At 38.7% G+C, this 18,318-nt stretch overlaps 1 protein-coding gene across 2 annotated transcripts in view; it reads right to left on the bottom strand.

Moving 5' to 3' along the window:
* The window catches only part of ATG2B (autophagy related 2B), a 516,631-nt gene that overhangs the window by 185,484 nt on the left and 312,829 nt on the right, over positions 1–18,318 (bottom strand). For both annotated transcript variants that reach the window (XM_053697497.1, XM_053697498.1), the window contains exons 28-30: positions 12,719–12,889; positions 11,205–11,346; positions 1,129–1,331 (exon numbers count right to left, since the gene is read on the bottom strand). In XM_053697497.1, the coding sequence (XP_053553472.1) occupies positions 1,129–1,331; positions 11,205–11,346; positions 12,719–12,889 (516 nt within the window). The remainder of the gene's footprint in view (positions 1–1,128; positions 1,332–11,204; positions 11,347–12,718; positions 12,890–18,318) is intronic.

Here is an 18,318-nt window from a genome sequence, read left to right as displayed (position 1 = left end):
CTTTTCCATAACATCTCTGCAGAATCTGTTGTCGCTCTACAAATACCTGATAATAATAAAAATAATAATAAAATTGCCCTAAATCAATCTAACCCAGCTGATGCCTGATCTACTTATCCCCTCCCAGTCTGTAATACATTTTATGAACTTAGAAATAACAGATGGCTCAAATGCAATAGGAATATTAGATAAATTAATGTTTATATAATCCTAATCAGAGTCTGGATCCTCACATGCTTGAAATGAAAGGGCAAAGGGCCCCACTGATATAACCTCCAGTACCTCCATAATAGTGTCTGGTGAGAGGAAAGGGAGACGGAACTCTGTCCTGTCTATTCTCTGATCAACAAAACTAAAAATGAAGCGCTCAGGAGGAGAGCTACATCAAACGTGGAGGAGTGCTCATCTATGTCCATTTCAACATGAGGAGTCATCTTACTGGTGTGTGTTTGTCTAGGTTTGGTGTATAAACTGGAGTGGGGTTTTAGGATAATTACAATCATTTTGTTGAACAAACCTAAAACAATTCATTACTTTAATCCTCAAAGGACCAAGGTAGATATTGAATAGAAGGCTTGCAGGTTGCACCCAAGCTATTAATGTTTCTTAAACTCTTTGTAGCTTTTTTTTTTTTTTTTAATCTGCACTTTAACCTAAAGAGATATGAAACCCAACATGTCTCCTTCATGATTCAGAAAGAGCAGGCAATTTTGAACAACTTTCCAATTTCTTTATTTTATCAAATTTGCTTCATGCTATTGTTTGTCGAAGGAATAGCAATGCACTACAGGATGGTAGCTGAACATATCGGTGAGTCATAACAAAAGGTTATCGGTGCAGCCACCAATCAGCAGCTAGCTCCCATTAGTGCATAACTGCTCGAGCCGACCTAGGTATGCTTTTCAACAACAGATACCAACAGAATGAAGCAAATTACAGAATAGAAGTAAATTGGAAAGTTGTTTTAAAGTGTATGTTCCATCTGAATCATACACATTTAATAGCCCTTTAAACATGCTCAAGAGCTACTCAAAATCAGAATTCAATTTTATTTATATAACAAACAATATAGCTCCACTATAGTGCATCTCTATTAATAAAAATGAAGCAGCTTCAAAATATACTTGCCGGAACAGTCGTTTTTGGGGCGTATAAAATACAGAAGTCATCATTTTCTGATGGAACATCCAAAATTGCTTCACTTATAAGATGCTTTACAGCTGGGGCAAATGCAGGGCTTGCTTCTTCCGATGCATTTCCACTTTCATCAGGAAACAGGAAAAGGTCTGAACAAGGTGCGTCTTGCGATTCACATTTACCTTCAGCAATCCCTGAATAAAATAAATACAGATTTAACCGCTAATTTGCTAAAGAGAGTTGCAATACACTGGCTTTGTAAGCCAAAGAGGTCAATCACCCAGAAGACAATGCACATAACTATCAGTTGAGTGTGAAAAGAAAATCTTTACAGTAGTGAAAACAGCCATTTGATAGATACACTGAATATTAACCCAAAATTACCGCGAATCCTGTATAGAGATTGTTTTATTTGTTCATTGTTTTATTTATTGCTTGAATTGATTTTTAAAATATTGGAATTAACATTCACCTCCATCTCTCTCTCCTTTCTCATTACTTTTTTGTGTCTTACCCCCTCTTCCCTTGTCTTTTCTTTTGTCCTGGAAGTGATATTTTTCTTTACACCCAGATCACTTTTAGCACCACTACTGCAATGCTTAAAGGAACATTAAAACCAAAAATATTTATTTCATGATTCAAATAGAAGATATCATTGACACCCCTTAACAACCAGCGACATACCCTGTATGTCACTGCAGTCCTGGGCTTCTCTCTGCCAAGATCTCGCTCAAAATAGCGAGATTGAGCCATTTCTGCATGCCCCACGAGCGGAGCACTGCAGAAATAGATTTGCAGAATTACCGATGCAGAGGGGGCCACTCTGTGGCCCTCTCTGCATCGGACAGCGGTGGTGCCGATCGTTGGTGGGTGGGAGCTTAAGGAGGGAGGTGGGTGGGCGGCCCATCGCTGGAGGGGGCAGGAGGAGGGCAGGACTGCTACGTACACAGCTAGGAAACATATAAAAAAAACGGGAAGTGAGGGGGAAGGAGGGAGGAGGGGCAATAAGGGGGATCCTATATGTGATCCATTGGGGGAAAGGGATCTGGGAGGGGGCAGCTACGCTACAGAAAAGATGGTTAATGTTTTTTGTTTTTAAATATGCATAAATTGAAGCAAACTGGGTACTGGCAGACAGCTGCCAGTACATAAGATGAAAGCAAATAGGTAGAGGGGGGAGGGTTAGAGTGCTGTTTGGGGGGGGGATCAGGGAGGTTGAGGGGTAAAAGTTAATCCTACACTGCAAAAAAATAAAATATATATATTTAAAAAAAAAAGTAAATTTATGCTTAACTGATAAATTAATTTCTTTTACGATATGACGAGTCCACGGATTTCATCCTTACTTGTGGGATATTAACCTCCTGCTAACAGGAAGTGGCAAAGAGCACCACAGCAGAGCTGTATATATAGCCCCTCCCTTCCCCTCCACCCTCAGTCATTCGGCCGAAGGTATAGAAAGAGAAAAGGAAAGGCTAAAAGGTGCAAAGGTGACTGAAGTTACAAAAAATATAAAGAAAAATAAACTGTCTTATTAAGAAATTAATTTATCAGGTAAGCATAAATTTACTTTTCTTTTACAAAGATATGACGAGTCCACAGATTCCATCCTTACTTGTGGGAAACCAATACCAAAGCAAAAGGACACGGATGAAAGGGAGGGACAAGACAGGAACCTAAACAGAAGGCACCACTGCTTGAAGAACCTTTCTCCCAAAAATAGCCTCAGAAGAAGCAAAAGTATCAAATTTGGAAAATTTGGAAAAAGTGTGAAGGGACGACCAAGTCGCAGCCTTACAAATCTGTTCAACAGATGCATCATTTTTAAAGGCCCATGTGGAAGCCACAGCCCTAGTAGAATGAGCCGTAATTCCTTCAGGAGGCTGCTGTCCAGCAGTCTCATATGCCAGGCGGATGATACTTCTCAGCCAAAAAGAAAGAGAGGTAGCCGTAGCTTTCTGACCCCTACGCTTTCCAGAATAAACAATGAATAATGAAGATGATTGACGGAAATCCTTAGTTGCCTGTAAGTAAAACGGACCACATCCAAATTATGCAACATATGCTCCTTCTTAGAAGAAGGGTTAGGACACAAGGAAGGAACAACAATTTCCTGATTAATATTCTTATTTGAAACAACCTTAGGAAGAAATCCAGGTTTGGTACGTAACACCACCTTATCAGAATGAAAAATGAGATAAGGAGAATCACACTGTAGCGCTGAAAGCTCAGAAACTCTTTGAGCAGAAGAAATAGCAACTAAAAACAGAATTTTCCAAGATAACAATTTGATATCCATGGAATGCATGGGTTCAAACGGAACCCCTTGAAGAACTCGAAGAACTAAATTCAAACTCCAGGGAGGAGTAATGGGTCTAAATACAGGCTTAATTCTAGATAGAGCCTGACAAAAAGACTGAACATCCTGCATATCTGCCAAACGTTTGTGAAACAGAATTGATAAAGCTGAAATTTGTCCCTTTAAGGAACTTGCTGATAACCCTTTCTCCAATCCTTCTTGGAGAAAAGACAGAATCCTAGAAATCCTAACTTTACTCCAATAAAGATATTTACGCCATATCTTATGATAGATTTTTCTAGTGACAGGCTTTCTAGCCTGTATCAAAGTATTGATGATCGAATCAGAGAATCCTCGCTTCGATAAAATCAAGCGTTCAATCTCCACGCAGTCAGCTGCAGAGAAATTAGATTTGGATGTTGGAAAGGTCCTTGAATGAGAAGGTCCTGTCTCAATGGTAGTTCCCACGGTGGCAGAGAGGACATGTCCACTAGATCCGCATACCAAGTCCTGTGTGGCCACGCAGGCGCTATCAGGATCATTGAAGCTCTCTCCTGTTTGATTCGAGCAATCACGCGTGGGTGGAGAGGAAATGGTGGAAACACATAAGCTGGGCTGAACAACCAAGGCACTGCCAAGGCATCTATCAGTTCGGCCTGAGGATCCCTTGACCGGGTCCGTATCTTGGAAGCTTAGCATTCTGTCGAGATGCAATCAGATCCAATTCCGGTCTGCCCCATCTGAGAATCAATGAGGCAAATACCTCCGGGTGAAGTTCCCACTCTCCCGGATGAAAAGTCTGTCGACTTAGAAAATCCGCTTTCCAGTTCTCTACTCCTGGGATGTAGATCGCTGACAGATGACAAGAGTGGGCCTCCGCCCAACGGATTATCTTGGATACTTCTATCATCGCTAAGGAACTCCTTGTTCCCCCCTGATGATTGATATATGCCACAGTCGTGATGTTGTCCGAATGGAATCTGATGAATTTGACCGAAGCCAACTGAGGCCACGCCTGAAGCGCATTGAATATTGCTCTCAGTTCCAGAATATTGATTGGAAGTAGAGACTCCACCTGAGTCCAAACACCCTGAGCCTTCAGGGAGTTCCAAACTGCACCCCAGCCCAGAAGGCTGGCATCCGTTGTCACTATCACCCACAAGGGTCTGCGGAAACAAGTCCCCTGGGACAGATGATCTAGCGACAACCACCAAAGAAGAGAGTTTCTGGTCTCTAGATCCAGATTTATCTGAGGAGATAAATCTGCATAATCCCCATTCCACTGCCCGAGCATGCACAGTTGCAGTGGTCTGAGATGAAAGCAAGCAAACGGAATGATGTCCATTGCCGCTACCATTAATCCAATTAGCTCCATACACTGAGCCACTGATGGCCGAGGAATGGACTGAAGTGCTCGGCAAGTATTCAGAATCTTTGATTTTCTGACCTCTGTCAGAAATATTTTCATGGCTACCGAGTCTATCAGAGTTCCCAAGAAAGGAACCCTTGTCTGTGGAACAAGTGAACTCTTCTCTATGTTCACCTTCCAACTGTGAGTTCTCAGGAAAGACAACAATATGTCCGTGTGAGATTTTGTCAGTTGATATGTTGACGCCTGAATTAGAATATCGTCCAGATAAGGCGCCACTGCTATGCCTTGCGGTCTGAGAACCACCAAAAGAGACCCTAGAACCTTTGTGAAGATTCTGGGTGTTGTGGCCAACCGAAGGGAAGAGCCACAAACTGATAATGTTTGTCCAGAAAGGCAAACCTTAGAAACTGATGATGATCCTTGTGGATAGGAATATGAAGGTAAGCATCCTTCAAGTCCACGGTAGTCATATATTGACCCTCCTGGATCATTAGTAAAATTGTTCGTATAGTCTCCATCTTGAACGATGGGACTCTGAGAAATTTGTTAAGACATGGGACTGAAAGTGCCCTCTTTTTTGAGAACCACAAATAGATTTGAGTAAAACCCCTGTCCCTGTTCTGATTTTGGAACTGGACAAATTACTCCCATGGTAACAAGGTCTTTTACACAGCGCAAAAACGTCTCTCTTTTTATCTGATCTGCAGATAATCTTGAAAGATGAAACCTCCCTCTTGGGAGAAAATCCTTGAAATCTAACTGATAACCTTGGGCCACTATTTCTAGTGCCCAGGTGTCCTGAACATCTCTTGCCCAAGCCTGGACAAAGAAAGAGAGTCTGCCCCCTACTAGATCCGGTCCCGGATCGGGGGCCACCCCTTCATGCTGTCTTAATAGCAGCAGCAGGCTTCTTAGATTGTTTACCCTTATTCCAATTTTGGTTGGGTCTCCAGACTGACTTAGATTGGGTAAAATTCCCTTCCTGCTTTGTAGAGGAAGAGGAAGTAGAAGATCCTCCCTTAAAATTCAGAAAGCAATGAAAATTAATCTGTTTACCCTTCATCTTAACAGACTTATCCTGAGGTAGAGCATGGCCTTTACCTCCTGTAATGTCAGAAATGATTTCCTTCAATTCTGGCCCGAAAAGGGTCTTACCTTTAAAGGGAATAGCTAAAAGCTTATGTTTTGATGACACATCAGCAGACCAAGATTTAAGCCACAATGCTCTATGCGCTAAAATAGCAAATCCTGCATTTTTCGCCGCTAATTTAGCAATTTGAAAAGCAGCATCAGTAATAAAAGAATTAGCTAACTTGAGAGCCTTAATTCTATCTAAAATGTCATCTAACGGAGTCTCAACCTTCAGAGACTCTTCCAGAGCTTCAAACCAAAAAGCTGCTGCAGTAGTCACTGGAACAATGCAAGCAGTAGGTTGAAAAAGAAAACCCTGATTAATAAACAATTTATTTAGGAGACCCTCTAATTTTTTATCCATAGGGTCTTTGAAAGCACAACTGTCCTCAATGGGTATAGTTGTACGCTTAGCCAGAGTAGATATCGCTCCCTCCACCTTAGGGACAGTTTGCCACAAGTCCCGAATGGTGTCCGATATGGAAAACATTTTCTTAAAAGTAGGAGGAGGAGAAAATGGTATACGTGGTCTATCCCATTCCTTCTTAATAATTTCCGAAATTCTTTTAGGAACCGGAAAAACATCAGTATAAGTAATATAATAATAATAATAATAATAATAACTAGTATTTATATAGTGCCTTTCTCCCAGTGGGACTCAAAGCGCTTTTTCAGCGCTCGCTCTCGGAATTAACCAAATCGGCAGTTGAATAGTAATAGTTGTTATTATTACCCAATTTAATGGTACTCATTTTATCGACCTCGGAAGGATGAAGGGCTGAGTCGGTCCTGCCGGGATTTGAACCTGTGACCTTGGATCTTTTAAACAGGCTTTTTTGTAGTCAGGGCATTTACCAACTGAGCTACCTTCTAAATATTTGTCCATCTTACACAATTTCTCTGGTGGTATCATAATAGGATCACAATCATCCAGAGTTGCTAAGACCTCCCGAAGTAACAGACGGAGGTGTTCAAGCTTAAATTTAAAGGACATAACGTCCAAATCTGTCTGAGGTAAAACATTCCCTGAGTCTGAAATTTCTCCCTCAGACAGCAATTCCCTGACCCCCAACTCAGAACACTGAGGGAACATCGGAAATAGCTAATAAAGTATCAGAGGACTCAGTATTTACATTAATACCTGACCTACTGCGTTTACCCTGCAACACTGGTAATTTAGATAATACCTCTGTAAGGGTAGTTGACATAACTGCAGCCATCTCCTGCAGAGTAAAAGAATTAGACGCACGTGAGGTACTTGGTGTCGCTTGTGTGGGCCTTAAAGGTTGTGACACTTGGGGAGAATTGGATGGCATAACCTGATTCTCTTCAAATTGAGAATCATCCTTAGGCACACTATCTTGACCTAAAATATGGTCTTTACAATGTAAGGCCCTTTCAGTACAAAAGGTACACAATGAAAGAGGGGGTTCCACAATAGCTTCTAAACACATAGAACAATGAGAATCCTCAATGTCAGACATGTTGAACAGACTGATAATAGCCACAAAAAGTATTTTAAACACTTTATTTATTGTTTTAAATAAAACTTGAAAATCGTGTACTGCGCTTTAAGAAAGAAAAAGTAAACAATTTTTCCAAAACTGCTTAAATAACATTAATTTGCTACCAAAATTCACTAAAATTAATTAGCATATCCAAAAATTATTGCACCCTATTAGAAAGGTGAAAAAATAAGGCTCTAAAGTGAAAAATATATCAATTTACACAAAAACATCCTCTGCACCTCGCCACAGCACTGCTGTTGCGCCTACCTGCCCCCAGGGTACTTCGGAATCAATAGCCAACACTCCAAGCCAGAAACTACTGTCCAGGAGCAACCGGAGTTACTGCTTGCTGTTCCTCTGTCAGAAAGAAGTGCGCATCTGAGAATGGCCGAAGTTGGAGTAGGTCCAAACACAACCGCATGGGAAGTGGTTTAACAGCTAAGTGGAACACAACGTGTACTGCACACACACCCCAAACATATCCCAGCAAGTCATGCTGGATATACAATAAAAAATAATCCAAAACGTTTAAACAGCTTATTGATTATAAATTATTATGCCTCTCCCAGAGTGTCATATCATGCCCTTATGTATAAAATAATAACAGGGGACTCTAGCAATACCCTTCTGTGAAACAGGTCTACTGTTTACCCCATTCCCATATAGGGAAATAAATGCCAGCCAGTTCTGATATATCAAGTCTCTTCAGAAAATAAAAGGCTGCACATACCTTAATGCTGCTTGTAGCATGAAAACCGGTCTCCACACTGAAGATGTCTCATGGTTACCTTCAGAAGTCTTGTGGGAACCAGCGTGGATCTTAGTTACAACTGCTAAGATCATCAACCTCAGGGCAGAAATCTTCTTCCATAACCCCCTGAGGAAAATAGTACACACCGGTACCATTTAAAATAAAAAACTTCTTGATTGAAGAAACTAAAACCAACACCTCACTTTACCATGTCTTCCTAATATAACACAGGCAAAGAGAATGACTTGGGGTGGAGGGGCTATATATACAGCTCTGCTGTGGTGCTCTTTGCCACTTCCTGTTAGCAGGAGGTTAATGAAATCTGTGTACTCGTCATATCTTTGTAAAAGAAAAAGCAGCCTTTTATTTTAGTACTGGCAGACTTTCTGCCAATACTTATGATGGGGGTGACAATTGTGGGGTGGGGGAGGGAAGAGAGCTGTTTGAGAGGGGACAGAGAGGAATCAGGGGGTAGGATGTGTCAGGTGGGAGGCTGATCTCTACACTAAAGCTAAAATTAACCCTATAAGCTACCTTGAATGTTAGTGGCTCATATCTTGATATCTCATTGTGGTATTTTAATGGAATTTAATTGTGAATAAGGTTAATTCTAAAGTTACAATTTGGTTTGCTTTATAAAGAATATTGTAACAGTTTAAACATTGTATAGTTTGATTCATATCTGGTTTTCTATAAATATAATCCAATGTGTATATAAATTTTAACTAATATAAAGAATTTAGGGATTTACATTAATTTTATTGTTTTGTATATGCATTTTATTGGGAGTTTGTTTAAAGAATAATTATTAAATATATTGTATTATAACCCGGCCATATACTGACAATAACCTCCTTCCAGAGATATTAACCCTTCCATACATATAAAGGAGTCACACTGTGACCCTGTCTTCTTTACGTTATTATATGAGATAAAATAAAACGATCTTACCGGAATCTCTGCTGTGGAACAGACACAAAGCCTCTCAAGTTTGACAGTCTTGTAGCATTGCACCTGACATGGACTTGAGTGACAGAAGTAGGCAGTGAAAATCGTCAACATTGATTGCTTAGGAGCTGTTAATACGAGTCTGGATGGTTTCACAGAAAGACTCTCCCTACCTCTCCAGACCCTAACATTCATCAATGCTCTCTCTGAGAGCCTGACAAGACTACTTAAAACTACAGTCCCATACCGAAGAGTACTACCCTCCATAAGAGACTACTCTGAATCTTCCGACACTTCTCTGCCATCCTCCTGTGACGAAAGGCAAAGATGACTGGGGGATGAGGGGAGTGGGGGAGGTATTTAAGCCTTTGGCTGGGGTGTCTTTGCCTCCTCCTGGTGGCCAGGTTCTGTATTTCCCACAAATAAGGAATGAAGCAGTGGACTCTCCTCATATTAAGATAGAGTGTAGAGTGTGCCAAGTGTAAAAAATTATTTATTCGTAAGTAAATCAGGATTTCTCTCACACTATCATAGAATCATACGAGTAATAAAATTTGATGGCAGATAAGAGCCAAAAGGCCCCTCCTTGACCACAATGTATAGATAACCAACAGGGTTCACAGATTCAGCCACAGACCAGAACTACACTTAGGAAATCACAGATATACTCATCTCACATATACATTGGTATTTTAACACCCTATAAAAGGACATAGGTTGGGGGCAAACAAGTGCTCTGTAATGAAAAAAGGCAAACCTTGTTTTTCCATGTGCATAAAATATAAACACTTCAGTCTGTGTAAATCCTGATAGAAATGAAGGAATAAGAGCACATGTAGGAGTGAGCTTCCCACACATTACTCACAGTACTCCATACTTAAAGGGAAATTAAATTGCTGGGCACAGCTAGCCTAGAATGGTAACTGTTCACTATGTTATTGCATTTTCATCCTGTTACTGTAGCTCTTTTCAAATCAGTTCTCCTGTTTTAATAGCTTGAAGGTGCCAGATACTGAAGCTCCGCCTCTTTGTACTGGGGGCTGCCATCTTGGAGCTCAGGTATTCTCACAACATGCGACAAACTGGGCACACTCACAAATCAGTAATATTGCCTATTTTGTTACAGCTGCATAATGTGCTTCAGGTTAGGGTACATGATACATAGCAGGAGCTGTACATTTTTAATGTGGCTGCATAGCTCTATTATTATTATTGAGTCCTTTTTAAAATATATCTTGTGTAACTGTAAAAAAATGCAAAAATGTAAAGCTCACATGATGAATCATGCACACTAACCTGAAGTACATTGTACAGCTGTAAAAAAATTGAACAATATTACTAATCTGTGAGTGTGCACAGCTTCTGTCACAGGCTGTGAGAATACCTAAGCTCCAAGATGGCAGCCCCCAGTATAAAGAGGCGGAGCTTCAGAATCTGGAACCTTTAAGCTTTAAAAACAGTAGAACTGATTTGCAAAGAGCTGCAGGAACATAATAATGAGTAGTAACGATTATTTTGTAGCTGTGCACAGTAGTTTGTCATAATTAGAAGCCATCTACCCATCAGCACTAATATGTTATTAGAAGGATGTGAGAGACAAAAAAAAAACTCATACAAATATCTGCAAGCACATATCAAGCAGAAGAACATGGGATGGTTATTTAAAATAATTAACACAATTTAAATAAACTATCTCTATGTGAATAGTAGTTTCAATTATGACCCTTCAAGATGCCTAGCCACCATTTTGCTGAGAGAGAAACTGTGGGAGATGTTGTATCAAACAAAGCATGAAAAACTGGAATAACTGAAAATAACTTTCTCTAGTCTCACATCTGCTTCATATGAGTTTAGGAATGTGACCTAAACCTTGACTTAAGAAGATACTTGTGAGGCATTGAAGGCTTATGGAATGCAACACCTTAATTTATGGATACACTGGTTAATAGAAGTATGTATAAGTAATAATTGTGTAGGGGTTGGTGGTTTTGATGAGGTATATTATAAAACTTTATAGACAGTTTTATGTAAATCCCTATTCCATGTGATTTAGCTTACCGTTCAACTGAGGTTTCATAAAATAAGCTGCTTGACCAATATCGGTATCTTCCATTGCATCACTCATTAAATCTCGTAAAATTTTCTGTTCTGCTTCAGCCAGCACTGGACCTTGGGAACTGGATCCTGATCCAGAATCATTCTGCAACAAAACATCTAAATGAAATCAATACAAAAATGTATCATTCATTTTACGGTTAACTACATAACTGTTTTCTTATTTAAAGTGAATGTAAACTTTGATGAATGAAAGCCCGGTTTTTAAAAATACTATTAAAAACAGGGGCACTTTCATTTATCAAAGTTTACATTGCAGCGGATTTTACAAATACTTACCTTCTTCTCCAGAAATTCTGGATCGCCGATTCCCCCGCCTGCTTCTTCGTTCTGTACTTACACAGCAATGACGAAACCTGCTTCCTCCAATCACGGAGTGGAGTCACCAGATGGACGCTCCTGTGGGAGGGGAAACGTGATTGGAGGAAGCCAGTTTCATCATTGCTGACGAAGTACAGAGGACCTGCAGGCGGGGGATCGCCAATCCGGCGTTTCAGGAGAAGAAGGTAAGTATTTGTAAAATCTGCTGCAATGTAAACTTTGATAAATGAAAGTGCCCTTGTTTTTAATATTTTTTTTAAAAACCGGGCACTATTTCATCAAAGTTTACATTCCCTTTAAGGGGACAGTCTACACCAATTTTTTTATTCTTTAAGATAGATCATTTATAAACAATTTCCCAGTTTTGCATAAACAACACTAATATTAATACACATTTTAATTATGTGATTACCTTTTATCTAAGCCTCTAAAGACTGCTACCTTATCTCAGTTCTTTTGACAGACATGCATTTTAGCCAATCAGTGCTGACTCCTAGGTAACTCCACAGGAGTGAGCACGCTATCTATATGCAACACATGAACTAGCAGTGTATAACTGTAAAGAAATGTCAAAATGCATTAAGATAAAAGGCGGCCTTCAACGGTTTAGAAACCAGTTTGAGCCTACCATGGTTTAGCTTTTAACAAAGAATATAGCAAATTTGATGATAAAAGTAAATGTAAAGTTGTTTAAAATTGCATGCCCTATTTGAATCATAAAAGTTTAATTTTGACTTTACTGTCCCTTCAACAGCAAAGAGATACGTATAATTTTTTGGAAATCCTAGGGTAAAAACTTTCTACTGAAGTGAGATTGTTTTTGCTTAAATACTTTAATCATGGACCTCTGGTGTATACAACTCAAACACGTATAATCAAGTCAGTCAAGGCAGCTATTAAAGGTTTAGATTTATCAAGCTGCATGTGCAGCTTTTTTGGCTATGTGGAGCAGGTTTGCATAAGCGAGTCTGCTGCCACCTATTTACTAAGCAAAAACTGCTTCTTTTCCTCTGCCACCTCAGAGGTGGCAAAATCAATCACCCGAACACCAACTTGTTTGGGGTAATTAACTTTCCCTGCTCTAGTGCAATTTAATATTTTAAATTATTCTCATCAGATACTTCTGAGCATCCCACCTTTTTACTTTTCTTGTGAGTCCCAGGAGATGTTTCTGTCCTTGACGGTGGGTGTAGGTCTCCGTAACTAGCAATGTACTGTATGAGGTTCATTAAAGCAGCACAGGAATCAGAACAAGTCCTTATGTGAATAACATCACTGGAACAGTACATTTCAAACCGAGGCTTAGACTGGGGGGAAAAATACATTTTAGGCATTTACAATCACAGTAATCATATATTTAGTGATATGGCATTTGTAAGACTGTCAAATCATCAAAAACACACTTTTGCAACTTATTTGCTGTAAAGTCAGCATTACAATAAGACTTATAAGCTTCAATGTATTAACCACATTTCATCCTAGATAAAAGGCTAATAATATGTGAAAAGTATACTATACTGCAATAAACACTTTGGGGCCAGATTATAAATTGTGTGCCAATTTATTTTTCGCTCTCAAGCTAACTGCACTCAAAGTAAAAAATTAACAAAGCCGCATTAGTGCACGTATTACAAGTTGGAAGTAAATAGTAGAAAGACTCAGGAGCACACTAACTGCAGGACTTTGGATATCGCCAACACCTTCTCCCCATTGTCTTCTATGGGGCAGGCTACAAAAAAAGCATAAGTTAACGCTCACGCGCCAACCTGACTCTGCGGTAGACAAACTGCAATTAAGCCGAAGGTGCGTTAGGAACACGTTACATTCCAATGTTCTTCACATAGAAGAGAATAATCTTTTTAGTTTTAATTATATATATATCTATATTATATATATATATATATATATTATTGTGTTGTAAAACATATACCTATATATCTATATACAGATATATATATGTTGTATATATATATATATATATATATATATATATATATATATATATATATATATGAAAATAAAAAGTATTTCTTTCTAAGCAAAGAACATAGGGATTTCAAGTATTTCTATTCAAAAAATATTAAAATATTATATATATATATATATATATATATATATATATATATATAAACCAATCCAAAGATGCAGGCACTCACTGGACTTGTTTTATAAAAAAAATACATTTTATTGATTCAGTTTAAAATCCAGACATATAGACAAATCGAAAAGACAAGTACACCAAAGCACCTAAACTGAATCAATAAAATTAATTTTTTATAAAAAAAAGCCCAGTGAGTGCCTGCATCTTTGGATTGGTTATATATATATATATATATATATATATATATATATATATATATATATATATATATAATATTTTAATGTGTTTTGAATAGAAATACTTGAAATCCCTATGTTCTTCACATATACACACACACACACAATATACAGTGGGGGGAAAAAATATTTTGTCAGCCACCAATTGTGCAAGTTCTCCCACTTAAGAAGATGAGAGAGGACTGTAATTTTCATCATAGGTATACCTCAGCTATGAGAGACAAAATGTGGAAACAAATCCAGACAATCACATTGTTTGCTTTGGAAAGAATTTATTTGCATATTATGGTGGAAAATAAATATTTGGTCACCTACAAACAAGCAAGATTTCTGGCTCTCACAGACCTGTATCTTCTTCTTTAAGAGGCTCCTCTGTCCTCCACTCATTACCTGTATTAATGGCACCTGTTTGAACTTGTTATCAGTATAAAAGACACCTGTCCACAACCTCAAACAGTCACACTCCAAAACTCCACTATGGTGAAGACCAAAGAGCTGTCGAAGGACACCAGAAACAAAATTGTAGACCTGCACCAGGCTGGGAAGACTGAATCTGCAATAGGCAAGCAGCTTGGTGTGAAGAAATCAACTGTGGGAGCAATAATTAGAAAATGGAAGACATACAAGACCACTGATAATCTCCCTCGATCTGGGGCTCCACGCAAGATCTCACCCTGTGGGGTCAAAATGATCACAAGAACGGTGAGTAAACATCCCAGAACCACACGGGGGACCTAGTGAATGACCTGCAGAGAGCTGGGACCAAGGTAACAAAGGCTACCATCAGTAACACACTACGCCGCCAGGGACTCAGATCCTGCAGTGCCAGACGTGTCCCCCTGCTTAAGCCAGTACATGTCCGGGCTCGTCTGAAGTATGCTAGAGAGCATTTGGATGATCCAGAAGCGGATTGGGAGAATGTCATATGGTCAGATGAAACCAAAGTAGAACTCTTTGGTAGAAACACAACTCGTCGTGTTTGGAGGAGAGAGAATGCCGAGTTGCAACCAAAGAACACCATACCTACTGTGAAGCATGGGGGTGGCAACATCATGCTTTGGGGCTGTTTCTCTGCAAAGGGAATAGGACGACTGATCCGTGTACATGAAAGAATTAATGGGGCCATGTATCGTGAAATTTTGAGTGCAAACCTCCTTCCATCAGCAAGGGCATTGAAGATGAAACGTGGCTGGGTCTTTCAGCATGACAATGATCCCAAACACACAGTCTGGGCAACGAAGGAGTGGCTTCATAAGAAGCATTTCAAGGTCCTGGAGTGGCCTAGCCAGTCTCCAGATCTCAACCCCATAGAAAACCTTTGGAGGGAGTTGAAAGTCCGTGTTGCCCAGCGACAGCCCCAAAACATCACTGCTCTAGAGGAGATCTGCATGCAGGAATGGGCCAACATACCAGCAACAGTATGTGACAACCTTGTGAAGACTTACAGAAAACGTTTGACCTCTGTCATTGCCAACAAAGGATATATAACAAAGTATTGAGATGAACTTTTGATATTGACCAAATACTTATTTTCCACCATAATATGCAAATAAATTCTTTCCAAATCAGACAATGTGATTGTCTGGATTTGTTTCCACCTTTTGTCTCTCATAGTTGAGGTATACCTATGATGAGAATTACAGGCCTCTCTCATCTTCTTAATTGGTGGCTGACTAAATACTTATTTGCCCCACTGTATGTATTTATATATCTATATATTCATATAGATATATAGGTATATATGTTTTACAAAAAGATATTCATATATATATATATATATATATATTCGTATATATATATATATATATAAAATATATATATATTTAAAACTAAAAAGATTATTCTCTTCTATGTGAAGAACATTGGAATGTAATGTGTTCCTAACGCACCTTCGGCTTAATCGCAGTTAATCTACCGCAGTATCAAGTTAGCGTGTGAGCGTTAACTAATGCTTTTTTTGTAGCCTGCCCCATAGAAAACAATGGGGAGAAGTTATGAGTGTAATAGTTTATTTTAATATGTTTTTTATGCGTTTTGTGCAACTTTTTTTTTTTTTAACCCTTACGCTTTACTTCAGGTCTCAAGTCACGCTATATATTCTAGTGGAGTTTCGGCTTTAACTCAAGCACAACTTATATAAAACTTTCAACTTGTAATATGAGCACAAGATAGTACGTTTGCGATATCCATTGAAAGTATATGATGCGCTAGAGCGATGTCAGTCACGCTAACTCTTCTCTCATAAACGCAATTTACTATGGACTTGTAATATCAAGTCGTGTGCAAATGTTAGCACAGTCCAGCAATATTGCGTATCACGGCGACCCACACTATCATTAGTGTGCCACTTGTAATCTGGCCTTAAATGTCTTAAAGTGAAGGTAAACTTTGGTGAATGAAAGCCTGTTTTTTAAAAATACTATTAAAAACAGGGGCACTTTCATTCATGAAAGTTTACAAAGCAGCCGTTTTGATTAAAAACTTACCTTTGTTTTTTTCACAGCCAATGGTAAGTTTTTAATCAAAACGGCCGCTTTGTAAACTTTGATGAATGAAAGTGCCCCTGGTTTTTAATAGTATTTTTTAAAAAACGGGCTTTCATTTATCAAAGTTTACCTTTACTTTAAATCTTTATGGCACCACATACAGATATATATTTGTTATCACTAAATTGAATACTGAAACAAGAAGACTGTATCTACTTTGAAATGTATCTATATGATGCTGCAGCTTTTTATTGCAAAACAAAAATGTGCGTGGTATTCTGGTATAGAGAGTTGTTTTTAATCTTTATATTTTTATTTAATGCATCGATTCAGGGATGATATACCTAAAGCAAAATCTGCCCTAACAGACAGACATGCACGGATTAAAAACAAAACATAAACTCATTCATTCTATATAAATAAAAAATAACAACCTTATGCATTTCCCAGATGTTCTTAAAGTAACCTGCTGCAGTAAGAAAATACTACAATGCATTAGAGCATGTTTCTTCTTGAACAATAGCTTACGTATACCTGTGTGTTTAACCCCACAAGAGGCTAAACACATAGTTAAATCAGTTGCGGCCGAGTGTACTGCTGCTCTGGAGCTGAAAGTATGTGTTTAACCCATTTGCAAAAGTTAAATGCATAGACATTGGCAAGCAATGGTAATAAGAAAATGCGTTAACACTGTAGTTTTTTTTTTTTTTTTTTTGACTTGATTTGTCTTTAAATTCCCAACTACTCCCCTACCTTAGAGATGGAGTTACGAATGGTCAGTCTGCACTCACATAACTGTGGAACCCCTGTACCCTGTTTTCACTCAAGCGATTGTGCAATACTCAAGTCTGGTAGCAAATGCTGCCTCATTTCAAGTGTATGCAGAAGGACAGGTTCTTTGCCTGTGAACCTTGTCCACCAAGAGCATAATAAATGGGGCAATTTGTGTTCACTCAGTTCTCAGAAAATTGACACCTCTGCAGATAGGTAGAACTAGATGTGAATACATCTTAAACTACACAAACAAGAACAACATTGCAGGATAAATCAAGGGGTGTAGCCAGAGTGGTTTGCATCCACGTTAACAGTCCTCAGTTTGTTGCTTACTAGCGAACCCCATAACTTGCATGTGCAACGTGGTCTTTAGTCTTAGCTATTTTACCTAAAGACACATTCAAGTGTAAAAGATAATATTTTGTCAGAGTATTTACATTTTTAAAAAGATTTTTTTACCTTTTTGACTACTTTAATACTGCTCTAACTATGTGTTAAATCTTTTTTTTTTTTTTTTTTTTTTAAATTTGAACATGAAAGAGTTGGATTTACACACACATAAAAGCCGTTTAAATTGAAGTTGAACCTAACAAGCTTTGGTTTTGTACTTTCTACTCATTGGCTGATAAGGACAACTGCCTATGTTTTACTGGTGGACAGAGTCACACCTATGCCAGTATCACAAGAAATCATTTATTGACGACAGAAACATGAGATTTCCAAAAAAAACAACAACAAAACATCATCATAATAATAATAAGAATATAATATGCTCTAACTTATTATTACACTACATTGTCCAGACCCGGCCTCAAGCAGTTGACCTTCACTCACCCCTGCTGCTGTTTTCTGTGTCTGAAGCCCAGCTGCATGTATTTACCTATCCCTAATGTTCTGCTCTAACCTGCTGCTATTTTCTCTCTGCCTCGGACACGGTTACTCATGTGCTCATCTTACTAACAGCACAAAGTAACCACCTCTCTCCCTGCCACCGTTGCCTGAAACCCCACTGACCTCTGGCTCACCCCTGGCAATGACATGAATTTTTTCTCTGTTCTGTTTAAAATAGAATGTTCTAAAAACATAATTTATGCTTACCTGATAAATTCCTTTCTCCTGTAGTGTGGTCAGTCCACGGG

The sequence above is a fragment of the Bombina bombina genome, chromosome 1 (assembly GCF_027579735.1).
Source record: "Bombina bombina isolate aBomBom1 chromosome 1, aBomBom1.pri, whole genome shotgun sequence".
NCBI lineage: Eukaryota > Metazoa > Chordata > Amphibia > Anura > Bombinatoridae > Bombina > Bombina bombina.
This window is presented reverse-complemented; position numbering and strand designations above follow the sequence as displayed.